Raw genomic sequence first — 27,835 nt, 5'->3', positions numbered from 1 at the left:
ATAAGCTTGGAGAGAGCAGAATGAGCATGATTGTGGAGCCTTAAATGCCATACTATGGAATAAGAATTTTGACTGTAAAGTTATAACAAATTTAAATGTCCTCAATCAGGAACCAGTAAGCTAGTGATGGGTGTGTGTGTGTATGGGGGGGGGGGTAACATGATCAACTCAGCATTTCAGAAGATAGCTCTGGGGGCTGAATAGTGGGGAGACTCGCTTAGATGCTACAGGTGTGAGGGTTTGAAATGAAAATCTGGAGATGCAGATGAGGGTTGGGAGATGTGATGAAGGTAAATTCCAGAACATTTTCCTACTACTTGAGTTCTTTTGAAAACTGTAATTTATTTTCTTTATTGAAATTTTATGTGACTTCAATAACCTCATATGGCTTTGTAACACCTGTTATTTTATTCACCTTACAGAATAAAAATCACTGCATAATCAAATTAGTTAATTACAATGTCATCTCAAGGTGAATTTAAAAGTTAGGTTCAGTGGTCGTTCTATTTGGTTTCTGCATGAGAAATAATGGATGTAACCATGGACTTCATAGAACCTTCTACTCCAATGGAAGATTCCTTTTCCTAGTTGTGAATGAAAGCCTTTTGTATATGCTAAGAGTTGCTCTCATTCTTAAAGGGGGGGTGTGTGGTAATAGTGTCTAAAATCTTCTCATGTTCATGTCGTTTGATAAAGGAAAATGTTGATTTATTTTTCATCCTCTTTTCCTCTGGAAATCCTCATCCATAAGAAATAATCCCCATATTGTAGTGATATGTGCACACCAACGTTTATAGCAGTGCAATTCACAACAGCCCAGGTGCCTGTCAACAGATGAATGGATAAAGAAAATGTGGTATATGTATACAATGGAATATTACTCAGCCATAAAGAAGAATGAAATTATGACATTTGTCAGTAAATGGATGGATCTGGAGACCATCATGCTAAGTGAAATAATCCAGACTCGGAATGTCTAGGGTAAGATGTATTCTGTCATAAGGGGAAGCATGCACTCAGGAAGAGGGAGCGGAGAGAGGAATAGATGGAGAGGGAGAGAGGGAGAGAGGGAGAGGGAGAGAGAGAGAGAGAGGGAGAGAGGAAGAGAGAAATAAGAAAGGGGGCTGGGATTGTGGCTCAGGGGCAGAATGCTTACCTAGCATATGTGAGGTACTGTGTTCGATTCTCAGCACCGCAAATAAATAAATGAATAAAATAAAGATTCATCAACATCTAAAAAGCTATTTCAAAACAGAAATAAGAAAGGGATTTCATGAAAATAAAAGGGAAACCAATAGAGTACAGGAGAGGGATGGAGAGGGAGGAGGAGGGGAGGGTTGGGGAACTACTGGGGAGAAATCTACCAACTATGGTGTGTCCATGTATGTGTACACCACAATGAATCCTGATTTTATGTAAAATTATAATGCACTAATTAAAATAATAATAATAATAATAATAATAATAATAATAATAATAATAATAGAAGGGAAATCAGTGAAGTAAAGCAAGTGGATCAGGGAGGGAAGGAACTGGGGAATGAGATTGCTCCAGTGATGTTATGTACGTGCACAAATACAGCATAATGAATCTCACTATTATGTGTAATTATAATGCACCAATAAAAGAAAAAAAAAACAGAAAAAAAATTCCAGAAATAAAAAGTTTTATATTAGGTTGATTTTTAATTGAGCAATGATTATTTGGAATTATAATATATCTGAGAAATTCAAAATTCTTCCAACTTGTTCACAAAAATACCCTAAAGGTTAAATAATATTTTTCTAGAAATTTCTTTATTTTAACTGAGGAAAAACGTTATGTAGTGTGCTTTATTAAAATGGACAGGTAGCTGTATATCAATGGATGTTATGACAGGACAAATAGTTGTTCCAGAAACTAACTTATTCAGAATCCAATCTTCCCTGAATTCAGCTTGAATTCTCAAAAGCTGGTTGTGGAATATACTGTACTTTCTGATAGAAGTTTCTTATTTAAAAAAAAAAATGGACAAAAATAATTGTCTCAGATCCATTACTCAAGACTGTCCCCATTACTTAAGACTGTATTATTTTCTTTTTTTTTAAACATTTTTTTAATATTTATTTTTTATAAGTGTAGATGGACACAACACAATGCACTCATCTTTATGTGGTGCTGAGGATCAAACCTGGGTCCCGCCCATGCTAGGTGAGCGCTGTTGCATTTTTCAAACTTATTCTTCCTTTGTATCCCTTGCTTGCATTAAAGAGAAATATCTTGCCTATCTGACTCCACTAGCAATTTTTATCTTTTGCAATATGCTTCACATTCTAGACCTCTATTTGTCCTGCTCCGACTTTTTCAGTGTATTGTTATTAAAATCAGTCAAAATTCTAATGATAAAGATATTGCTTGTGGGATGCTGTTGTTCAACTTTTCCTACCTTGGTTGTTAAATTTTAAAAAAGTTTCATTAGACAAGTTGAGTTTGGACTTGATAGCTACTACTTCAAAAGATGGTTTTAGGCTGGGCATGGTGGTGCATGCCTACAATCCCAGTGACTCAAGAAGCTGAAGCAGAGGATTGCAAGGTCATAGCCAGTCTCAGCAATTTAGCTAAAAAATAAAAAGGACTGGGGATGTGCCTCAGAGCTTAAGCACCCCTGAGTTCAGTTTCCTGTACCAAGAAAAAAAAAGTTATTAAATAAATATTGAATTTAAAAAAATATTTATTTTTTAGTTATAGGTGGACACAATATATTTTATTTTTATGTGGTGCTGAGGATCGGACCCAGTGCCTCAGGTATGCTAGGCAAGCACTCTACCTCTGAGCCACAACCCAGCCCAATACTGAATTTTTAAAAGAAAAAAAAATTTGTTTGTATGCAGTCACATTTTGGCATTTATCAGTTCAGAGAAGAATTTCAGATTGGCCAGGAGGCTAAGCCAGACAAATTCTGGTCTGCTAGGCATAGCTAGTTTTTTTCTTCAACCCTGTTGAGAAATGTGAAAAAGTAATAGTGCTAAAGCTTAAAAAAAAAAAAAAAAAGAGTAACCAAGTCAAAGTCAAGTTTTGTTGCCTTATGATCTTTTAACTACATTTCACTGTTGAACACACTACTCCGACTTCATGGTTTAGGGCACATGAAGACTCACTATCCTGTTCTCTCTACTTTTGTTTGAAATTTTGTACAACAGAAATGTTAAGGGCTGGGGTTGTGGCTCAGGGATAGCGTGCTTGTCTGGCACGCGTGAGGCACTGAGTTCAATCCTCAGCACCACATAAAAAATAAATGCATAAATAAAGCAAAGGTCTTGTGCTCATCTACAACTAACTAACTAACTAACTAACTAACTGAATTTTTAAAAAATGTTAAAAAATAAAAGACTGGGGTCTGGGGTTGTGGCTCAGAGGTAGAGCACTTGCCTAGCATGTGTAGGCACTGGGTTTGGTTTCATTCTCAGCACTGCATATAAATAAATAAATAAATAAAGGTCCACTGACCACTAAAAAAGACTGTATTTAAGCTTTTTTTTTTTTTTTTTAAGATGAAGAAGCTTCTTCTTCTTCTTCTTCTTTTTTTGCAGAATAAAATACCTTGAATGTGGTGATTCATTTTGTGATGATGAGGAAAGTTGGCCAAGGTTAAAGCCTGAACATTCTTGATTGTAGAGAAGGATCACAGATGACCTGTTTTTTTTTTTTTCCCATTCTTTCTTTCCTTTATTTATTTATTTTTTTTGTTGTTGTTCTTTTTAGTTATACATGACCTGGTTCTTGATTGAGTCACGGAAGAATAAACCCACCCTGGATATCTGGTTATATAAGAACTCTCTGTTGTTTAATCCGTTTTGAACTGGCTTCTGTTATTTGCAGTAGAAACTCTCCAAACCAGAACAGTGGGAAGAATGCCTGTGTGTGTGCTGTGTGCATCAGGTCAGTGAGGGCAGAGCTGGGAGTGCTTCTGCCCCATCTTCAGAGCGTCCAGTAAAGCAGCATCCCTTCAGTTGCGCCATAGGCCTTGAACTTGGGAATCCAATGCAGAGTTGATATTGGGACAAATCAAGGTACCATCCTATACCTCAAAACATGATTAAGTGGGGCTGGGGATGTGGCTCAAGCGGTAACGCGCTCGCCTGGCATCTGTGCGGCCTGGGTTCGATCCTCAGCACCACATACAAAGATGTTGTGTCCGCCAAAAACTAAAAAATAAATATTAAAAATTCTCTCTGTCTCTTTCTCTCTCTCACCTCTCTCTTAAAAAAAACATGATTAAGTGCTTATGGTTATGTTTTTCTATACCTCTCAGCTCTCTGGGATGTTAGGCTATTCAGTAATAACATTTCACCTGTATCCTGCCTCAGTTTACCATTGTTGAAAAGCTTAGTAATCACATTGCTGCAGATTGCCAGGGACCAGCAATCCTGCACTGACCACCAGTGAGGGATCCTCATTGCATCCAGATGGAGAGTGACAACTCCAGGGGCCTTTCTGACATCTGCCTCCCAGGACCATATCCAGTTATGCTAAGCTCCCTGGAAACGGATTCTTGGCCAAGTGGTTTATGTAGGAATGCTCTCAGTAGAACAGATAGGAAGAAAGGATGTATGCCACAGGGTGGGGGTGGTGGTGCTCAAGGAGGATGTGATCTCAGCTGGAGACTAGCTTCAACCTGACCATGGGGAGCTCTGAGTTTGTACTGCAGAGTTGGCCCCACCTTTAGTACCACAGTGCTTGTCAGTGTTTGGTGATGAGCTGCCTGGGGTGAAGGGTGGGTAGGGGTGGGGAGTAACATAACAGCTGGGGGTAAATGCACCCAGTTAAGGGGATCCAGACAGAGCACTGGCAGTGTCCACTATGATTTCCCAATTTATTGATTTCCAATATCCAAAATCTTGCATAACTCCACATGACCTAGCTCATCCGGGCCCCCATCTCCTTCCCTCTGAGATCATCTCCAACTACTCTCCCTGTCACTCCACCTCAGCCACACGGGTCACTTTGCAATTCCTCAAATTCTTCAGCATGCTCCTGCTGCAGATCCTTTGCACATGTCCATTCCCTCACGTGGAATGATCTTCCCTGCCGAGGTCCTGGTAATGAGGTCCCTGATGTAGTCTTCTGATCTTTACTTAAAACACACCTTCCTAGTAAGACTTGCTCTGGCTGCTCTATTTAAATGACAACTTTGGGGCTGGGGTAACGGCTCAGCAGTAGAGCGCTTGGCTACCACGTGAGAGGCCCTGGGTTGGATCCTCAGCACCACATAAAAAATAAATGAATAAATAAAATAAAGGTATCGTGTCCATCAAAAACTAAAAAAATTAATTTTTTTTTTAAATGACAACTTCCACCCCAAACCAGTACTTATAATCCTTTTTTTCTTCATTACTTTTACCTTAGGCACTTGCCAGTTTCTAACATTCTTACAGTTTCCTTATTTATCTTGTTTACTATCTAGTCCTACTCTACAATATATAGTGAGGAAGATTTAAAACAGTGCCTCTGTTGGTTGTAGGTGCTCAGATGAATGAATGAATGAATGAATGACTCCCAGCACAAAGTGTAAGTCCTCAAAAAATATTGTTTGAATTGAACCAGGAAATATCTGCACAGCCTGTTATATATTAATAGAGAGGGGGGAAGGCATATACATTATCATAGGCACAATTCTCCACAAATATGTCCCTTCTTCAATCATATTATGAAAGCTTAATTTCTTCATGTGTATATGTTAATATATAATACAGTGTATTATTTATACCTATATAAGTATTAGTGAATAAAAATAGAAACACTAAAGATTTTCTAATTTTATTTAAATGAGTTCAAATTGAGCTTGATAATCCAGTTCTACATAATAAAGGTAAAAGCAGAGCAAAAAGAGCAAAATTAAAGTGAAAACAAGATATAGAGATAATTTCTATAATGCAAAATTTAAATTCAAGGTAAAACTATTTCAGCTGTTTTTTGTTTTTTTTGTTTTTGTTTTTTTTTTTTGGTACCAGGAATAGAACCCAGGGGTGCTCAACCACTGAGCCACATCCCCAGCCCTTTTAAATTTTTCTTTTAAGTCAGGATCTCACTAAGTTGCTGATGCTGGCCTGGATCTTGTGAGCCTCCTTGCCTCAGCCTCTGAAGCTGCTAGGATCACAGGCGTGTGCCACTGTACCCAGCTAAAACTATAAACTCTTTACTGCAATGTCATGATCTAATTTTAGAGAGTAGAAAATAATTAAGAAATGTAAAATTGGAAATCTCTCAAAACTCTACCAGAAGATACCAAAAATCTTCAGGGATCATCGAACTGTTTTAGGAAGATGTCTTTTCAAAACCAAAATTACTAAAAATACAAAGGCAGCTATTAGACACACTATTACGTTTTTTGTTTTTTGCAGAACCGGCTACTGGCAGGAGATTAGCCTGAGGCAGCCTGGGAACCAGCGTCAGCTTCTTCCTGCAAATGCCCAGCAGAGGACTGGGAATCAGCTGGAGAAGTTCCTTCCGGCTCAGCACATTCCTGGGAGCAGTCATTCTCTGGAATACCTTGATTGTTACAGGTGGAAATGCCTTCACCTGCTGCTACATTCGTAGCCTCTGGGGTCATTTCAGAACCATCCTCTGTGGTGTCACCCATCTGCGCACTTGTAACCTTGGGCTCCGTTTCAGCACCCACAGCCGTCACCTCCTCCTTAGTGGCCTCCACACCACTGGGACCCGTGGACTCTTCTACGTCCCCAACTGCAGCCTCTGCAATGTCTTCAGCACCTACCACCTCAGCTTGCACAACAGAAACTTCCAGAGCTTCTGAACTCGCTTTCTCAACTTCTGCCACATTCTCTTTTTCACCTTTAAGATTTAGTCCATTAAGCAGAGTGTTAATTTAAAGAACATGGGACGCAATTGTACACTGTGCAATCATTTAAAAAACTGAGTCAAATCTACATGTGCTGATATTTAATGGTCTTCCAAGTGGACTTAAAAGGAAAAATCAAGGAAAGAACAATGTATACAGTATGGACAAAAAGGGGTGTTATATAGCCAGAGGGCTGTATTTGCAAAGACTGTCACAGGGATTCAAAGAAACTGATAATATCAGTTGCCTTTTGGGAGGGAAGATGAGAGATATGCTTTCTTATAAACTCTTTTGAACTTAAAAAATGTGCATATATTACTTATTCAAACACTAATACTAACAAATAACCACCATTTGTGAGATGGTATGGAAGAGTGGCCAAGGTGCTAGCTGACGACCCTGAGGAAACCACTAATCTTCTCTCAACTTCAGCTTAATCATCTGTAAAATAAGAATACTGATAATATTTACTTCACAAGGCTATTGTGAAGATTAACTAAAATAATCTATATAAAATGGGCCTTCAAGCCAATAAAGTGTTACACAGATGCTGTATTAATAATATTAATAATAATATTTGTAATGATAATATTATTATAAACAGACTTCTCATGATTCTATTCAATAACATTTATCAGTGATATTCCGTCTCTTATTGTTGTCATGATGAAAAGGGTAAACTGATTCATGAGTAGCCAGTATCTCCGTCCCTAAATAGTGACCATGGCAATTGATAATGGCATTAACATTGAGATGGAAAAAAACTATTTTAAAGTAAGTAGTTGAAGGGGCTGCGATTGTGGCTCAGTGGTAGAGTGTTTGCCTCCCATATGTGAGCACTGGGTTTAGTCCTCAGTACCACATAAAAATAAATTAATTAAGAAAAGGTATTATGTCCATCTGTATCTAAAATTTTTTTTTAAAAAAAGTAAGTAGTTGTAGGCAAAAAATAGACATAAGGGTGAAAATGTCAAGTTTCTGTCCCCAGGGTTGACATTTTTATCAACGGAGGGGCTCAGTGTACCCAACTCTAATGGCCAGTATACTTTCAAAAGCAAAGACACAGGAGGTCTTAGTCAAAAAAGAAATAAAAATTAACCTTATGATTTAAAAAAAAAAATGAGGGAAACGAAAGGTCAAGCTGCTGAGAGAGACAGATTCTAAAATTATGCCCGCATGAATGGATGTCTGAGTAGGAGAGAAATAATATTACCACACAAAGATGTCAAAGCCATGGTCAGCAGCATAAATGCAAAATGTTCATTTATCAAATGCACTCATCCAAAACGCCTAAGAATATTCTTTAGATTTTGGTTGGGCTTTTCCTTCCTGAATGAATTCCTACGAAGAGCCATTCTGGATTAAGTTAGCCAAGAAGACAAAGGCAAATAGTCTAGTTCATTGCTAGACTAAGAGGATGGGAATCAGTGTCTCAAAAATAAACAAACAAATAAATAAATAAAATAATTAAGAAAGTCCCCTTACCTTGAAGTGGATGTAACTCTGCTTTTGTTTTTTCATTCAAATTTGTTATATGTTCTGTGTGTTTGGCTTGCTTTGACGTGACTGTCTTGTAAGTCTGAAAGAAAATGTGTCCTTAATTTTACTTCCTTTTTGTGGGGGTACTGGGGACTGAACTGTCATTGAGCTACATCCACAACACCCTCCTCCTTTTTTTTTTTTTTTTCAATCATGCTGGGGATTGAACCCAGGGCCTTGTGCATGCTAGGAAGCACTCTACCAACTGAGCTATATCCGCAGACCCCAGCCCCAGCCCTTTTTATTTTGAGACAGAATCTCATTAAATTGCTTAGGGCCTTGCCAAATTGCTAAGGCTGGCTTTGAACTTGCGATCCTCCTTTTCAGCCTCCTGAGTTCCTGGGATTACAGGTATGCACTACCATGCCCAGCCTTAGTTTATTTCTTAAACTCTTGCCAAGTTCAAAGGTACACACAGTTCTCCATGTAGTTGCCATAAGAAGTTTAAGCTACAATCCCAGTGCAGCCAAGAAGGGAAACCAACTTTACCATTTACTCTTTTACTTCTCCTTTGGACACTTTTGTCATTAAGTGGAATGCTTAAAAAAGGAAAGGAAAGGAACATGCTCTAACATGAGTCAAAGACAGCTGAAAACATGCACAGGAAACAAGAAGATCAAGACAAAGAAAACATAAATTATGACAGAACCAAAATATCCTCACAGACATTTACAAACATCCTCCAGAACTTATCATGGACAAAGGTAAATCCAGGTTCATGCAGAAACTCACATACAAGTATTCGTGGTGGTTTCATTTATAATGGTCAAATAACGAGAATCAGCTCAGATGGTCTACAAAGGATGAACTATTAAACCAGCTGTGGTCTTTCTGTAACAAGGAACACAACTCAGCAGCAAAAAGGAATGAACAGTGGGTACAAGTGACAGTTCCAATGAATCTCCAGGCAACTACACTGAGTGGGAAAAAGGCCACTCTCAAAAGGTTCCATACCTGTGGATCCATTTAGATAGCATTCTTGAAATGACAAAAATATAGAAATAGAGAAGAGATTAGTGGTTGCCAGGGGTTAGGAGAAAGGGAGGGCAGAAGGGAGAGAATTATAAAAAGGTAGCATGAAAGATACTTATAGTATTGGAACTATCCTGCATCTGGGCAGTGGTGACAAATCTATCCATCTAGACAGGATAAAACTGCATAGAATTTAATGGGTGCATGTAAAACTAGTGAAATTGGATTAAGAAGGATGAGTGGTATAAATGTCACTTTCCTGATGGTGATGTTGCATTATAGCAAAAAGATTATCATTGGGGAAAATGAGGTAAAAGGTAGAGAGAACTGCATGTGAATCTTACTTGTCTCACAATGAATTTTTTTTAAAAAAAAATCTCCCAAATGACACACCACACAGCTACATCCTAAAGAAGATTTCTTAGGTAGGCTAAGGTGAGTCAGCAACACTAGCTGACTGTAAGTTAGTGGAGAAATAATATGGGGCAGAAAATTATCTTAATTATAGACAAAATGTGCAGGCTTTCTTTCATTTCATATTCACGAGTCTTCTTTGGCCTGTCTTCACATTAGGCAATGATATTCTAAAAATAAAAATCTAACCAGGAATAGTGGTGCATGCCCGTAATCCCAGCTACTTGGGAGACTGAGTCAGGAGGATCAAGGGTTTGAGGCCAGCCTAGCCTGAACATAGTGAGATCCCTTCTCAAAAAACAAAACAAAACAAACAAAAAACAAAAACAAAAAAAGAAAGAAAGAAGAAGGAAAGAAAGAAAAAGAAAAAAAGAAAGAAGCAGAGAAAAGAAGAAAATCTGATGCATGCCTGTATCCCAGCAACTTGGAAGCTGAGACAGGAGGATCATGAGTTCAAAACCAGCCTCAACAATGTAGCAGGCCCTAGACAACTCAGAAAACCCTGTTTCTAAATAAAATATAAAAAGGGCTGGGGATGTGGCTCGGTGGTAAAGGGCCCCTGGGTTCAATCCCTGGTACTCCAAAAAACAAAAACAAAACAAAAAAAGAAAAAAGAATATTAGTGCTGGGGTACAAGAATGGTAGAGTACGTACTTAGTACATTAAGGCCTGGATTTAATCCTCAGCACCAACAATAAATTAATAAATAAAAATGAAAATCTTATTATTTAGATAATATTATTTGTATTGTCTCAGCTTTTTTGGTAGTGATTTAACTCTTAGTGGTAGAATGATGAATTTTTAAAAGTTGTATATTCATATATATTTTCTAAATTTTAATAATCAGGAAGCTAGCATTTTATTTTTATTAATTAATACAAACATCATCCATTTTTTTATATTTTATTTAGAGACAAGGTCTCTGTAAGTTGCTTAGGGCCTCTCTAAATTGCTGATGTTGTTTTTTTGTTTTGTGTTAATATGTTTTAAATTGTAGATGGACACAATACCTTTATATTTATTTATTTTTATGTGGTGCTAAGAATTGAACCCAGTACCTCAAGTGGTAGGTAAGTGCTCTACCCCTTAGCTACAACTCCAGGCTCCTGAGGCTGGCTTTGAATTTGCGATCCTCCTGCCTCAGCCTCCAGAGCCACTGGGATCACAGGCAGATGCCACTGCACCCACATCCTTTTTACTTTCAGAAAGGGTCTTACTGTGTTGCTAAGGGTCTCGCTAAATTGCTAATGGCCTTGAATTTGTGATCTTCCTGTCCCAGTCTCTAAAGTTACTGGGATTACAGGTGTGCACAATCATGCCCAGCTGGTGTTCTTGTTAGAAATACCCTTGGACCCTCAGAAAATTGAACTGATCTGGGCCTATTTTATATCTAAGGAGCCCTAACAGTAGAACATTTTCCTTGGAAATGGAAAAGTGCTCTTGGCTACTGAGCATCCACGGATCAATTTGCAAAACCCTGCTACAGAATCATTTTAGTGCAGGAAAAGTGAAAGAGAAGGGAGGACTAGAATACAGATTTTGCAGTGCTTCACATTCTGTGATTCCTAAAAGTAGCCTAAGATTCTTGGGAATTAAGGCTTTTAAGGTTTGATATTCAAATGAAAGAACCTCATTAAACATTAGTATTTGCGTGAATCAGACTTAGTGGGATTCCATTTTTACAACTCTGCTATACTCAGCCTTTGGATTTTGAAGTAAAAATAAAGTATCTCTGACTTTCTGTTAAAAAATAAATAGGGGGTTGGGGTTGGGGCTCAGAGGTAGAGGGCTTGCCTAGCATGCATGAGGCACTGGGTTCAATCCTCAGCACCACATAAATGTAAAATAAAGATATTGTGTCCACCTAAAATTTAAAAATAAATATTAAAGTAAATAAATAAATAAAACTAGGGCTGGGGTTGTGGCTCAGTGGTAGAATGCTTGATTAGCATAAGTGAGGGCACTGGCTTTGATTCTCAGCACTGCATATCAATAAATGAATAAAATAAAGATCTATTAACAACTAAAAAAACCTACATAATCTCAGATACGAAAGGGGACATAGATCATCATCTTGTTCAATTTTCATTCCATTTTGAGAGAATGAGGCTGCAGAGGGCTCTCAGGACTATTCAGTTGATAACCTTTCAGGGTTTTTTTTTTTTTTTTTTTTTTTGCCAACTGAGACACATCCCCAGCCCTATAACCTTTCAGTTTAAGATTCATATTTTTTGGTGGGGGGGGGTACTGGAGATTGAATTTAAGGGCCTAGACCACTAAGCCACATCACCAGCCCTATTTTTTACAAATAATTTTTAGATGTTGATGGACCTTTATTTTATTCATTTATTTATATGCAGTGCTGAGAATCGAACCCAGTGCCTCACTCATGCTAGGCAAGTGCTCTACTACTGAGCCCCAGCCCCAGCCTCAGACCTATTTTTTTTTTGTATTTTATTTAGAGACAGGGTCTCACTGAGTTGCTTAGCACCTCGCTTTTGCTGAGGCTGGCTTTGAACTTGCAATCCTCCTGCCTTAGTCTCCTGAGCCACTGGGATCACAGTTGTGTACTACCACACCCGGCTCAGTTTAAGATTCCTTTTGCAAAGAAAGAATTAGCAGACTAAAGAGGCTCATATCTGGCACCGATTCATATAATTAGAATTGTGATAGCCAGATGAAATTTAGTCTTCCAAATTCCCAGGTCATCCATCACATGGCCTAGTCCTAATTTGTTTTTTCAGGGTTTACATTCAACTAGAGTGGCCTAGGCAATGAACTCAACATCAAGCAGCAGAAATATGATAGAAGAAAAGGAATATGGGTTTGAGTGAAAGCTGGCAGATACCAATGACATGTTTGAAGTTTCCTGACTAATTGAGGCTGTCACAATTCTGAAGTTTAGTCTGGTATGGTGGTACAAAAGCCTGTAATCCGAGCTACTCAGGAGGCTGAGGCAGGAGGATCACAAGTTTGAGGTCAGCCTTAGCAACTTAGTGAGGCCCTAAGAAACTTAGCAAGATCTTGTCTCAAAAAAAAAAAAAAAAAAAAAAGACTGGGAACATAGCTCAGTGGTAAAGCATCCCTGAGTTCAGCCCACAGTATTAAAAAAGGGGGGGGGGGCTGGGGTTGTGGCTCAGCGGTAGAGTGCTCATCTAGCACATGCGAGGTCCTGGGTTCAATTCTCAGCACCACATAAAAATAAATAAAACAAAGGTACTGTGTCCAACTACAGCTAAAAAATAAATATAAAAAAATCTGAAGGTTAAAATTTTGGTTTGGCTATCCTACATAGTCCTATAAAAATGGCTCCTAACTATGACTAAAAATCCCTTATGCAAATCTCTGTAGGGTCAACCCAAAATATAGTGATTGCATACTTTAAGGATTTCTGAAGAATTTATGCTTATTCTATTTTTCTTCACAATAAACATCAGATTTTTTTTATTTGTTAGATTTTTTTTTTTTTTTAAAGAGAGAGTGAGAGAGATAGAGGTAGAGAGAGAGAGAATTTTTTAATATTTATTTTTTAGTATTTGGCGGACACAACATCTTTGTTTGTATGTGGTGCTGAGGATCGAACCCGGGCCGCACGCATGCCAGGCGAGCGCGCTACCGCTTGAGCCACATCCCAGCCCCTATTTGTTAGATTTTTGATTTAGAAAATTTATGACAAAATGGGAAAGGATTCAATAGGCTTACCTTATTTAATTCAAATGTTCTGTTGTTTTAGCTCCAGAACTACACTTAAAAGCTTTATCCTGGGACCAGAGATGTATCTCAGTGATAAGAGCATGTACTTAGCATGTGCAGGCCCTAGCACTAAAAACAAACAAACAAACAAAAAACCAAGACTTTTGTCTTCCAGTGAATCCTGGAAGGTGTGGATGGAGGACTGGGGAGGAAAATATAGATAGAATTTTACATATGCTTCTTCTGAATTTTTAACAAATTATGAATATGACTTTTTTTTTGGGGGGGGGGTACTGGGATTACAGGCATGCGCCACCGTGCCTGGCATGTGAATATGACTTTTTAAAATAAAACTATGTAAAAAGAAAACAGAAATTATAGAAACAGTAAAAATTTTGGAAGGAAGGAGAAAGGGATGGATAAGTGGAATACAAGATTTTTAAGGAAGTGAAACTAGTATGCATGACACTGCCAAAGGTGGTAGAGTCATTATATATTTGTCAAAACCCACAGGACATACAATGTAAAGACTGAATCCTAAACTGGTTGCGGCAGTACACTTCTGTAATCCCAGCAGTATGGGAGGCTGAGGAAGGAGGATCACAAGTTCAAAGCCAGACTCATCAACTTAGCAAGGCTCCAAGCAACTTAGTAAGACTCTGTCTCAGAATAAAAAAATAAGCTGGGCTTGGTGGCACATGTTTGTAATCCCAGCAGCTCAGGAGGCTGAGGCAGGAGGATCGTGAGTTCAAAGCCAGCCTCAACCAAAGTGAGATGCTAAGCAACTCAATGAGACCCTGTCTCTAAATAAAATACAAAATAAGGCTGGTGGAATGACCCTGAGTTTAATCCCTGGTACCATAAATAAATAAATAAACAATAAAAAGGGCTGGAGATGTGGCTCAGTGGTTAAGCACGCTTAGGTTCAATTCCTGGTACAATAAATAAATCAATAAATAAAGTGAACCCTAATGTAATTTCTGGACTTGAGTTAATAATCATGTATCAATATTGGCTCCTTAATTGTAACCGATGTACCACACCAGAGCAAAATGTGAATAGGGGAAAGGAAGAGAAGGTTAGGGAATTTTTCAACAGTTTCTGCTTTTTTTTTTTCCTTGGTGCTGGGGATGGAACCCAGGGCTCTATACATACTAGGCAAGTGTTCTGTCATTGAGCTATACCCACAACTCCTTGCTCATTTTTCTATAAATCTAATAAATAAAAGTCTATTATTTTTAAAGTTAGTTGGACTGGAGGAGTAACTAGTGGGAGAAAGCTTTAGTTAACATGGCGAGGCCCTGGTTCCATCCTCAGCACTACTAAAAAATAAGTAAAAATTAAATTAAAAAAATAAAATGAGTATATCTTCAAAACATTTTTTTTTTTTTGGTACTAAGGATTTAACCCAGGGGCACTTTACTCCTGAGTGACATCTCTAGCCCTTTTTATTTTTATTTTGAGACAGGGTCTTACTAAATTGTTGAGAGCCTAGCTAAGTTGCTGAGGCTGCCCTTGAATTTGCCATCCTCCTGTTTTCAGCCTCCCAAGTTGCTAGGATTACAAGTGTTGGCCACTGCCCCGGCCCAAAACAATTCTTGTTAAACAGGAATAATAGTATCTATTATTAATAATAGTATCTAGTATCTATAATTGAAGCTATTAAAGGATTTATGAGTTTGGCAAATGATAAATACTCAATTGTCAACTATTATCATTAGCATTTATAATAACACTGTTTTTAATCCTAGGTGTACCAATAGGCTCGATGAAATTAGTGACCCTGCCCCAAAATAAAAAAATTAAAAGGGCTGGGGATGTTGCTCAATTCTACAGCACCCCTGGGTTCAACCCCCAGTAGTATAAAAAAAATGATAATAATTTAGTTAATACATTTTTATGGAAATTTTATATTTATAATGACTATAGAGTATTTTTCAAATGTGTATGCTTAATGACATTTAAACCTATTTCTCTGTTGTATATTTAATATCGAATGTCCTGATTGCAACATTGCTTTGAGCTTTACAAGTTGTAAAATATATGAATTTCTGAACACAACAGTTAAACACTTACATAATAGCCACCAGCACTGACTGTGACACCTACAACCAGATAATAAATCATATTGGATCCAGATGTTCCAGGGAATTTGTTAGATGACATCCAGCGAAGAGATGCTAGGAAAATAAGTTTAAACACAGTTAGCATCTCCATTTAAGCACAACTATGTAAAATAATTTCATCTTTTAAAGATGTTTCTCCTCAGTGAACCTAGAATCTATTATCAGCAAATGATTTTAGCTTAAGGGAATATGGTATCACAAGGCAGGTAATAATTCCACTTGACATTTTCCCAATCTAATTTGATAAGTACTTGTGAAGCCTGTCATCTTGATGTTAAGCATCATGCTTTTCTTGGAAGGGATGCAGGTGTGGGTAAGGAGAAGTGACAGGAGTACTAAATAATCTTAACAGCAAAATGACAAGCATATTAGCAAAGAAATCCATTTACTGTACACATTCAACTATAGGGGAAAGGAAGAGAGAGTGGAAATGATTATTTTTCAAAAAAGTAAATGTATTCATACCTAAAACTTCATAAAATTCAATTCAATTCAATTTATGTATATTAAATAAAACATTAATTTAAAAATCCAAGCTGGGCACGGTGGTGCACACCGGTAATCCCAGTGGCTTGGGAGACTAAGGCAGGCAGGAGGATCACAAGTTAAAGCCAGCCTCGGCAAAAGCGAGGTGCTAAGCAACCCAGTGAGAACCTGTCTTTAAATAAATAAAATACAAAATAAGGCTGGGGATGTGGCTCAGTGGTCAAGTGCCCCTGAGTTCAATCCCAGTACTGCCCCCCCCATAAGTAAAAATCCAACATTTTTTATAAATGTATAATAGAAATGTGGATACAGAAAGAAATCTGGATTTTTCTAATACCACAGAAAGCAAAGAGAGCCAGCTGGGTGCGGTAGTACACTACACACCTGTAAGCCCAGCAGCTTGGGCTTAGTGACTTAGTGAGGCCCTAAGCAACTCAGGGAGACCCTGTTTTCTAAATAAAATATAAAAAGGCTGGGGATGTGGCTCAGTGGTTGAGCATCCATGGGTTAAAAAAACAAAACAAAACAAAAAAGCTTTTTGCTTGTTTGTTTGGTTTTAGTTGTAGAGGGACACAATACCTTTATTTTATGTATTATTTTTATGTGGTGCTATTGATAGAACCCAGTGCTTCACAGGTACGAGGCAAGTTCTCCACCACTGAGCTAAATCCCCAACCCAGATAAAAGCTTTTCTTAAGCCAAATGTTGCAATAAGATCATATCTGAAATAGAAGTGAAATTCTGTAAAACTAATAATTTTTTTTTGGGGGGGGATACTGGAGATTGAACCCAGGGGCACTCAACCACTGAGCCACATCCCCAGTCCTATTTTTTTTCCAGTACTATTTTTTAAAATTTACTTATTTATTCTAATTTGTTATACATGACAGCAGAATGCATTTCAATTCAAAATACACACAGGGCACAATTTTTCATGTCTCTTGTTGTACACAAGGTAGAGTCATAACATTCATGTCTTCATACATGTACTTAGGGTAATGATGTCCATTACTTTTTTTTTTTTTTTTTTGATGTCCATTCATTCCCCCTTCCTTCCCCTCCCTCCCCTTTGCCATATCTAAAGTTCCTCCATTCCTCCCATGCTTCCCCCCACCCCTATTATGGATCAGCATCCACATATTAGAGAAGACATTTGGCCTTTGGTTTTGGGGGGATTGGCTTACTTCACTTAGCATGATATTCTCCAACTCCATTAATTTACCTGCAAATGCTATGATTTTATTCTCTTTTACCCAGCCCTAGTTTGTATTTTATTTAGAGACAGGGTCTTACTGAGTTGCTTAGCACTTTGCCCGTTGCTGAGGCTGGCTTTGAACTCGCAATCCTCCTGTCTCAGCCTCCCCAGCTGCTGGGATTACAGGCGTGTGCCACTGCACCAGGCCTATTTTTATATTTAAAATTTAATTTTGGGGCTGGAGTTGTAGGTCAGTGGTGGAGCACATGTGAGGCACTGGGTTTGATACTCAGTACCATATACAAATAAATCAATAAAACGCAGGTATTTTGTCCATCTACAATTTAAAAATTTTTTTAAAAATATTTATTTTTTAGTGCTAGAATTTGTATATGCACTAATGGTCTGGAATTGAAAGTTTTTCAGTGGACTTAAAGCTGGAAGGAGCTTAAACTTCATGTAGCTCAAATTCTTTATTTTAAAGGTGAAGAGATAGAGACATTTCTGTATTCATTCAACAAATACACTTGAGCACTTTGGAATTCTTAGGAATTGTCAGAAGCATCAAGGACACAACTATGAACAAGAGTAGCTCAGAGTCTAGAAGAAGGGGACACTTGTACAGACAAATAACTGCAGACAAATAATTGCGATAGAGTAGGACTAAAGTTGCTATAGATGTTAAGCAGATGAAAATGCTAAGAAAACTGAGCTAGCGGGCTCAAGGTAGCTGTTACAATTGAAGAGACACCACCTGAGTTTTGAAGTGGGCCTTCCTCTGATAAATAAAAGGAGACATGGGGAGGCAGGAGGCACAACACAGCAAAGCAAGAGATTGGGCAACTGGGAAAGTGCAAAATAATTTGAGGTGGCCTAATGGAGAGTGCTCGGGCGCAGGGACCAAGAGAGACCAAATTGTACAGGGCAAACCTTAAGACATCTCTACGGGTTATAAGCTTCACAGTAGCAAAATCACAATGACTTCCTGTTTGTGTTCTTTGTTTGGATTTAAATGACCATCTTGGGTCATGTGTGGTGGCAAAGGCCTGTATTCCCAGCAACTCACAAGTTCAAGGCTAACTTTAGCTACTTATGGAGACCCTGTCTCAAAATAAAAAAAAATAAAAAGGGCTGGAGATATAGCTCAGTGGTTAAGCACCCCTACGTTCAATCCCCAGCATCAAAAAAAAAAAAGACCATATTGGAGAAAAACATTTCCATATAATTCCATATAAATGTGCCCAAGGGACTAATAAAAAGATTATGGCTTTGGCTTGTGCTAGATTGCTGTTGGCTTGAAAATATATCTGTGAGCTGGCAAGTGAAGTGTTTTGTAGTCCCATCCGCTGAGGAGGTTGAGGCAGGAGGATTGCTTGAGTTTAGGAATTTGGGGCTAGCCTGAACAATGAAAAGAATCCCATATGTCTCTGTTCAGACTCAGGGCTCTGTGCATGCTAGGCAAATGCTCTACCATTGAGTTATACCCCTAGGACTCAAAAAGATTTCTTTATTTGTAATAATGTGTTAATTTTTTTTTTTATTTTTGGTATTGGGGATTGAATCCAGGACCTCATGAATTCTAAACAAGTGCTCTACCACTGAGCTACATCTCTAGCTTAAAAATATTTTTTTTTTTAAATAGAAAGACATAAAGAAAATTATCAGGGGTTTAAGAAGACAAATACTTGAAAACTTATTTGAAATAGCAAAGAAATGGGAAATATTCAATAGAATTAATCAGACAAGTTTTAGTACCTTCATAAAATGTGAAACAAATAATCTATAACTTTCGCAGAAGAATATTTACTTCCAGCAGAAAATGTTTACAACATATTAAATGAACATTCATAGCAAAATACTATGTATGAAACTACCCAGATTTGTTTCCAGGAAAAATACACAGGGGGAAAAAAGATCTGGAAAACTCTATGAAAAATAGATAATAATGTTCCCTGAGTGGTAAGATTATAGATGACTTAGTTTAGATTTTGCCTTTCTGGTCTTTCCCCAATGAACTATTATAAATCTAAATGATTTATTCATGAAGAAGTTATATTTTTAAAGGCAAAAAGAAGAGAAAAAATTTAATGAGACAGTTAAAATTTCTTTCATTTTTAAAAAATCAAAGTAGAAAGTACCAATAAAAGGCTAATTAATGTCCATAACCGAAGACAAATAGGTTTCCACCCATGATAGTTCTTAAAACACAAATCAGTACTTAGAAAATAGTAATTAGATGAGATAAAGACTCTTACTACCAATATGGCTAACTATATATTTGGAATTTTCAATTACTTCTATTTTGCCCCATTTTGGAAAGAAAGTCACTCTGAATTCTACCAGCTACCAAAAAACCGGTGTGTATATTTGTGAGGTTTGGTTGGGAAAACCTGAAAGGCCACGGTCAAGGTCGGGAGGGCGGTGCTCATTTTTCTCCTCACTTCCCCATCAAAACAGCCCGTTATCTTCAGAAGTGTAAAATAAGGGTATTGTGCCCCATTTCACCAATGGGAGAAAATAGCTCGTAGTAGGTATAATGATCAGCGAAGCTTGTGGGGCATCTTCCCCGCACTTGCATTTTAAAAGAAAAATAAAGCTAGTTGGGTAGAGCTTCTTCCTCCTTCTCTCCTCCACCAACACACGCCTAATTTAAGCCGAAAAACAAAAACAAGACAACAGAAAAACGCAAAAACAAAAAACAACAACAACAACAACAACAAACCGGCCGCATGGAATTTTCCGCAGACTCTTTCTGCCTCGAATCCACACTCCAGGCTAAAGCCGCCTCGGGAGCTTCGGGAGGAGGGTCGAAGTGAAGAAAGAATCCAGACCTTTCCATGAGATTGTCTAACCCCCGTCCCTCAATCAGCGACGGGGAAGGTGCCTGAGGACCAGGAAAGGGCGGCGGGGGTCGGACTGCAAATCTTGTCCCAGAGCCCGGGGCAGCCAGGGTGAAAAGAAGATTCTTGCTTGCTCACTAGTCAAGCACCTACTATGTTCCAGGCTCTGTAGGGGGGTGGGGTACCAGGGACGAAACCCAGGGGCACTTTACCACTCAGCTGCATCCCCAGCCCTTTTTATTTCTATTTTGAGGCAGAGTCTGCCAAAGTTGCTCAGGGCCTCGCTAAATTGCTGAGGCTGGCTGTGAACTTGCCACCCCCTGCTTCAGTTTTCTGCGTCTCTGGGATGATGGGCGTGTGCCGCTACGTCCGGTTTATGTCAATAATTATTTAATCAACTTCCACCTTGCAACCTCCCCTTTGGAATCGCATGCTTTTCTCACGCATCCCTAAAGCCAAAGATGAAAAATATCTGAACCCCAGAGCCAAACAGTTGGATAGCCGCAGGCCTATCTGCAACCTAGTTTAGGAAAGCGACCGAAGCACTCTTCCTCTGGGGGGGGGGGGGACGCTGAGGCCAGGCTGCTCGCGGGGTTCAGGCTCTCGAGCCCGGCCAGGTTTGGTGACTTAGCTTTTACGCACGTCTACTTCTCCGCACTCGCTCCCGCGCGCCGCCTGGCTCGCGGCGGAGTCCACCTTCCCACCCAATCCTGCTTCCTCCTGAGATCGGGAGCGAAACGATCCCTATAACAATACAAGTAGTAAGCTACGAGTATGTTCGCCGGCACTTTTAAAAACTCACAATTATCACTGTTTCCACTGAACGGATGATGAAAACAGGTTAGATCACTTTCTCGAGGTCCACATTTGAACCAGAAATCCTAGTCCGGATTCAGAGGCCACGCTGAAAGGTTCCCTACTGCCCAAGCATCCGAGAACTTTGGAGCCTCGTCCCCTCCAAACTTTCCCTTATTCCCCTGCACCCCCAACCCAGCCTTCTGCTGCTCCGGGACGAGTTTGGCGGACTGGGTGCAGGAGGATCCAGGGGCTTCCCGCACTCACCGTCCTTCCCGAGCGGCGCCGGGTTGGGGGGAGCCCTCAACGGCAGCGCCAAGGTCTTTGAGACCACCCTGCGGAGATACATCTCGCCTGGGTTGGCGGCGCTGCAGCCTAGATTGCCTGGCGCAGACTGCCCAGACTCCGCGAGGCTGTGAGCCTCGAGCGCCCCGCCCCGGGGAGGGGCGCCGACCCAGGCCCAGCCCCGCCTGGCAGGCCGGGGTCCACCGCCCAGGGCTTGGGTCTGCACAGTCCACCCCCGCCCAGCCTGCAGCTGGACTGCTTTCCCGGTGTCGGGGAAGCTGAAGACTGCATCTCGGAAAAGGAATCGGGAACCTAGAAGTTGTCACCTGCCTGACCCTTCTGTTCCACTGAATGTAACTCCTGCAGAGTGGACTGGAAATGTTTGGAGAATCTCATCGGATTCGACACTGACATGGTTTATTATGCTGGATGGAATCTGAACCCAGTTTCTCTCGCACTCGGAGGAAAAGGCAGCGGTAATTTTTTACAGGTAGAGTGAGGGGAGGGGTAGTCCTAACTTCCATTAATCCTAAGAAAATCCCCAGGCAATGGCTGGATTTCTAGGCAAATCATTGTTAAGACGACTTTAAATACAAACATCAAAAACACTAGCGCGGCGCGGTGGCGCAGACCTGTAGTCCCACGACTAAGGAGGCTGAGAGAGGAGGATCATATCTTCGAAGCCAGCCTTGGCGATTTATCAAAGAAAAAAAAGAAAGAAAGAAAAAAGGCGGGCGGGGACGGGGATCGCGATTGGGGATATAGCTTGGTGGTGAAGTGCCCCCCGAGTTCATTCCCAGTACCAGTGGAAAACAGAAAACCCCAAAATGTTGTATATTCCTCTGTGGGAAGTGAAAATAGTATTTTCACATCTATTAAAAATGCTAAATTATTATCTTTCCCCAAATTTTAATTACTCACCCCATTGTGACTACAAGAATTTGTTATGGTTTGAATATGGAAACCAATAATTTATGTTTATAACGTTTTCAAAATGATTAATCTTTGGAAAGCACTATTTTTTACTCTTACAATCCTTCATGTGTTTGATATTTGACAGTTTATAAAGCACTTTCACATATCTCCTTTAATTCTCACTCCAACTCTCAGAGAGGTGGCAGTTATTTCCTTTAGCAAATGACAACATCAGCTGGTTCAAGAATTTACTGATGGTCATGAGTTAAAAAAAAAAAAAAAGACCTGAATTTAATACTTCTAGCTCCAAGTTCTGGAAGTCATGTAACAGGCAAAATAGTCTTCCTTTGCTATGTAAATAAACATTTTTCAGACGTTATAGTCCTGAACCATTCATTCTAATAATATTAACATCCTCACAAGAGGAGTACAAACCATTTTTTAAAAAAGTTATTCATTTATTTATATGTGGTGCTGAAGATCCAACCCAGGGCCTCGTATGTGCTAGGCAAGCACTCTACCGCTGAACCACAACCCCAGTCCCGCCCCTTTAAAAAAATTTAATACGTGGAGTAGTTATAGGCTGGGGGAATAGTTATAGGCTGGGGTTGTAAATCAATGGTAGAAAACAGGCTTAGAATGCTCAAGGCCCTGGTTCTAGCCCCAGCACTACATTAAAAGAGAGAGAGAGAGAGAGAGAGAGAGAGAGAGAGAGAGACAGAGAGAGAGAGAGAGGGAGGGAGGGAGGGGGAGAGAGAGAGAGAGAGAGGGAGGGAGGGAGGGAGGGAGAGAGAGAGAGAGAGAGAGAGAGAGAGAGAAAGGAAACAAAACAAAACAAAACAAAAAGAGCTCTTAACTATCCCTAGTGATTAAGCCTTTAACAAGAGCAATTAGGTCATCTGTAGTAAGTTAAGGGTCAAGTTTAGCTAAAAGCAGCAAAAGGGGTATATACCCAGAAGTTGAGAATAGAAAACACCAAGAAGTTGAGAATAGAAAACCATAGATTAACATACTTGTTATATTTGACCAGCACCAAGTGCATAATCTTTAGCAAACCAAGAAGCGCTTCTCTACATTGCTGGTGGTGTGGAATGTTTAATAAACAACACAGACTGATAAATCAAACTGCATTTGTTTACCACCACAGCTACTTCATTCCTTGGTGTACTTAGGGATGGGATGGTTATCAGAGACAGAAAAAAAAAAGAATCCTTTTATTTATTTATTTAGGGTACTGGGGATTGAACTCAGGGGCCCTCAACCACTGAGCTACTCCCCAGATGTTTTTTTTTATTTTAGTTAGAGACAGGGTTTCACTGAGTTGCTTAGCGGCTCGCTGTTGCTGAAGTTGGCTTTGAACTCCTGATCTTCCTGCCTCAGCCTCTGGAGCTGCCGGGATTGTAGGTGTGCTACCTGGCCAGCTAGTAAATGCATTTTAATGAATGAATGGATGCACTTATTGTATTTAATACTGTATATTGTAAGCCTTAAATCCTAAAGCTCCCCTAAATGGTATTCTTTCTGAGCAAACACTTATAAACAATATTTATAAACAATTCCAGTTCTAAGGCTTTCAGAATTAAATAGTAAATTGTTGAGTGTGGTGATACACACCTGTAATCCCAGCTACTCAGGAGGCTAGAGGATTGTGAGTTCAAGGCCAGTATGGGCAACATTGTGGGACCAGTCTGAACAAGACAAATTGTTATTACTTACAGAGACTATGGCTTAAGGTTAAAGAGACACAGTATCAACGTCTTTTCTCTTGAGCTGCTGTCAAGCTCACCATCAATGGGGTCAATGAAATCTCTGACTAGGTATCAATAATAAAGATAATTTAAAGAGTTTTGGCCAAAGTCAAATTGGTTTAAACAATGCACTGGGCAACTAATCCCATCAACTCAGAAAACTGAGGCAGGAGGATCACGAGTCCAAAGCCAGCCTCAGCAATTAGGAAGACCCTGTCTCAAAAAATAAAAAAGCTAGGGATATAGCTCAGAGGTTGAATGCCCATAGGTTCAATCCCCAGTACAGCTCTCCCCAATTGTTTTTCTCCCAAAGTACTGTCACTCTATTTACCAATGCTAAGGAATAGGTGGGGGGGAATGTTGATTATCCTTACATTACATATGAAAAGAAAACTTTGAGGTAGTTGTTAAACTGTGGCCAAGAGCACAAATTTGGGAATCAAATATCTGATCTGAATAAAATGTGGATAATTCCTTTACTGATAGGGTTGGTAAGTGCTCTAAAGCAGTTAGGCATGAAATGTGCTTAGCTAGTTGGAGGAGGCAACACTAGATCCTGACTTCCAGCCTAAGCAAAGCTCAGGTTTCCAAGGCTCCCTTGCTATGATCTTCTGCCTCTCAGTGTGGCATATGAGGGAACTCATTGTCTTCCACCTTTACTTACCAGGTAGTGAGGTCTAGTGGGAAGTTTTGCCCTCTAGGTTGGATGTGGCAATCCAGCTGGGAGACGAACTATGATGAAATTACTGCCATTTCTTTAGATTCTTTTCTTAGATAAAGGCTCCTGCCTCTCAGGTTCAAGGGAATTACTTACTCTTTTGTTCCTATAGCTTATATGGCTTTCTACTTGGGTGGCAAATTCTTTTCATATCTTGATGAAACATTTCCCCAGAGAGGACATTGCCCTTTGGTTGTCAAATTCACTGTTAATTTTCAGTTGTTTTTCCTTAACCCCTGAGAACTTTAACCTTAGTTCTTTGCTATGTAAAGCTCAGGCAAGTTTCCCAGCCTTGGGTCACATTATTCACATCCCCTGAGCACATCCTTGGCATTTTTCTGGCCTGGTTGGAAAACAAAAATCTACAGTTGGAGATAACTTGGCTTACTTCATATGACCTCCATCTAACCTTGGATTGTTGACAGGATGGTACTAATTTTGAAAACTTATTGTGAAAGTCCTGACAATATTAATTATACTGACAATATTAATTATACCTTCAGGGTTTAAGTGTTATGTAACTAAAAAACAATTTTGAGAGACTAAATTATTTCTTAGATTCCAAAGAAAGCTAGAAGCCGCTTTTTCCTTAATAGTTAATTCTTAGGTTGCAAACTGTTTGATTATTTTTTGTGTTGGAAACTGAACCCAGGGCCACTCTACCACAGAGCTACATCACCAACCCTTTTTATTTTTTATTTTGAGATAGGGTCTTGCTAAATTGCTGGGGCTAGTCTTGAACCTGTGATCCTCCTGCCTCAGCCACCCAAACAGCTGCGATTGTAGCAAATACCTAGCACAATCTGTATTTCTAACAGATTGATACTGATAGAAAGTGAAATAATTTATAAGAGTAGCTAGGAAGACAAATTGGCAAGCAATTAAGAAAGTCCTGATAAGCACTCTATCCTAAACCATTTGGATAAAATGAAGGAGAAAAGGAAATTGTGATGATAAATTCTTAAACTATTTTTGGAGGATGCTCAGTACTCTCATCTATTCATTTTCCCTTTGGTAGAAAAATAAACATGAGATCCCCTAACATTTCTGTAGTCTTTTCTTTCCTAAGGATATTATAAACAAATTACTATAAACTGAGGTGGCTTAAAACAGAAATCTAGGGCTGGGGTCATGGCTCAGTGGTAGAGTGCTTGCCTCGCATCTGTGAGGCCCTGGGTTCAATTCTCAGCACCACATAACAATAAATGAATAAAATAAAGGTCCATCAACAACTAAAAAATATTTTTTTAAAAAATTAAAAAAACAAAACAACAACAAAACCAGAAATCTAGTCTCACAGCTCTAGAGGCTAGAAAGCTGAAATCAAGGTGTTGGCAGGGCATGCCCCCCTCTGAAACCTCCTCCTAGGGGGAATCCTTTCTTGCATCTTCTAGATCTTGCTGTTTGCCTGAACCCTGGCTTGTAGATGCATCACTCCAAGGTCTGCCTCCATGGCTTTCTTTTTTGTTGTTATTGAGGATTGAACCCAGGAATGCTTTATCACTGAGTCACATCCCCCATCACTTTTATTTTTGAGACACGGATCTCCCTAATTTGCTTAGGTCTTCCTTAAGTTCCCAAGGCTGGCCTAAATGTGTGATACTCCTGCCTAAGCCACTGAAGTTGCTGAGATTAAAGGCACGTACCACTGTGCTTGACTCTGTGTGTCTTTCTACTCTTTTTTTGAGACAGGTCTCCCTATATTGCCCACGCTGGTCTCAAACTTGTGGGGTCAAGTGATCTTCCCGCCTCAGCCTCTTTAGCAGCTGGGACTACAGGTATATCACTATGATCAATTGTCCCTCCTTTTAAATACTCCTAGTATTTAAGGCCCAATCTACTCCAGTATGAACTCATCTTTTAAAAATTTTTTAAATTGTAGATGGACAAAATACCTTTTATTTTTTAAAATTTATTTATTTACTTTTTAATTTTCGGCGGACACAACATCTTTATTTGTACGTGGTGCTGAGGATCGAACCCAGGGCCGTGCACATGCCAGGCGAGCACGCTACTGCTTGAGCCACATCCCCAGCCCCTTTTATTTATTTTTATGTGGTGCTGATTGAACCCTGTGCCTTACATGTGCTAGGCAAGCATTCTACCACTGAGCTACAGACCCAGCCCTGAACTGAACTTACATCTGCAATAACCCTATTTCTAAATAAAATCACTCTCCTGAGGCACTAAGGATTAGGACTGCAACATAACTTAAGGGATATAGTTCAACCCATAACAACTTCAAATACTAGAAATTTAATTCATACAGCCTGTTTTTTTCCCATAGCAATAAAAAAATTCAAATGATTTACCTCATAAATGCTGAATCTGAACTTGATATTAATCTGATAAAAATCTTGAGTGTACTTGGTATGATTTTGTTTGCATCCTTAGTTCTTTTTGTGTTATTACTAACAATCATCCTTTGATCACAGTTAATTTGTAGATTCTTTTGGGAATTTAGAATCAGAAGGATTCTTGCTCAGCCTAGCAACTCTCCTGATACAATCCCAGGAGCTATCTCCCAAGGGCTTCTCTTCACAACGTGGGTGGTAGGCTGGTGCAAAGGAGATAAGCAGATGCTCAGTTGCTCAGTTAGCACAGCTAAGGCTAAGTTGTGATAACATTTGTGTCCTGGGTGCATTCCTGTTTGGGGATGTGTAGCTTCAGAATTTTTTGCTTTTTAAAGTCCAACTTAGGCTTCAATTATTTAATTTAGGAAGCACTTTATTTTTTTTTAAACCAGCACCATTTTGTAGTGATGATAAATTCTTAAACTATTTGTTTAAGGATTCTAGGAACTGCTGTCTAACACAGTAGGTACCATCACTTGTATTTAAATTAAAAATGTAGATACACGCAACATTCCAAATGCTCATCAGCCACATGGGACTGGTGGCTGCTGTACTAGATAGCACAGAGCATTCTGCCATTGTACTCTTGGACAGCCTGGTCTTCATAAAGGCTCCCCCTAGAGTTACAGAGGCTCCACCAAGAGGAAGATCCACCAAGAGTAGCTACATTCTCCAGACCTGACATATAGAAGCTTTTATAAACAATTTCAAACAATTAACTAGGCAAGCACTTCACCACTGAGCCACAACCCCAGCCCAAAGCTACCGTTTATTAAAGGTATATTTTATTTTCAAATAAAACCATCAGTTTCCAAAATTTCAAGTCTCATTAACATTTTTAATCCCTTTGGAGATATGAATTTCTAAGTGCTGTGTGGAAAATGCTCTTAATTTCGAGTTGTTACCTGACCTCTTAG

General features: G+C 39.3%; 2 protein-coding genes across 5 annotated transcripts in view; one reads left to right on the top strand and one right to left on the bottom strand.

Annotated features, from left to right (window-relative positions):
• Nucleotides 1-5,780: 5,780 nt before the first annotated feature.
• Nucleotides 5,781-24,836, bottom strand: Mgarp (mitochondria localized glutamic acid rich protein). 4 transcript variants are annotated; one of them, XM_046459526.2, is made up of 5 exons: nt 21,166-21,310; nt 20,746-20,847; nt 15,533-15,636; nt 8,324-8,417; nt 5,781-6,831 (listed from the first exon to the last, which is right to left on the bottom strand). In XM_046459526.2, exons 1-5 carry the CDS (start codon nt 21,245-21,247, stop codon nt 6,401-6,403), a joined length of 813 nt encoding a protein of 270 aa, XP_046315482.1. In that variant the 5' UTR covers nt 21,248-21,310; the 3' UTR covers nt 5,781-6,400. The 4 variants fall into 4 exon arrangements, with proteins under 4 accessions (XP_046315482.1, XP_046315485.1, XP_046315483.1 ...); XM_046459529.2 differs by lacking the exons at nt 20,746-20,847; nt 21,166-21,310 and adding an exon at nt 24,511-24,836; XM_046459527.2 differs by lacking the exon at nt 20,746-20,847.
• Naa15 (N-alpha-acetyltransferase 15, NatA auxiliary subunit) overlaps nt 21,458-27,835 on the top strand; it is a 104,468-nt gene continuing 98,090 nt past the window's right edge. Inside the window, exon 1 of the mRNA XM_046459524.2 lies at nt 21,458-21,673. Within this exon, the coding sequence (XP_046315480.1) occupies nt 21,596-21,673 (78 nt within the window). The 5' untranslated portion in view covers nt 21,458-21,595. The remainder of the gene's footprint in view (nt 21,674-27,835) is intronic.

The sequence above is a fragment of the Marmota monax genome, unplaced genomic scaffold (assembly GCF_021218885.2).
Source record: "Marmota monax isolate L192 unplaced genomic scaffold, Marmota_monax_Labrador192_F-V1.1 WCK01_AAM20220418_F8-fsc00039, whole genome shotgun sequence".
In the NCBI taxonomy this organism is placed as follows: Eukaryota; Metazoa; Chordata; class Mammalia; order Rodentia; family Sciuridae; genus Marmota; species Marmota monax.
This window is presented reverse-complemented; position numbering and strand designations above follow the sequence as displayed.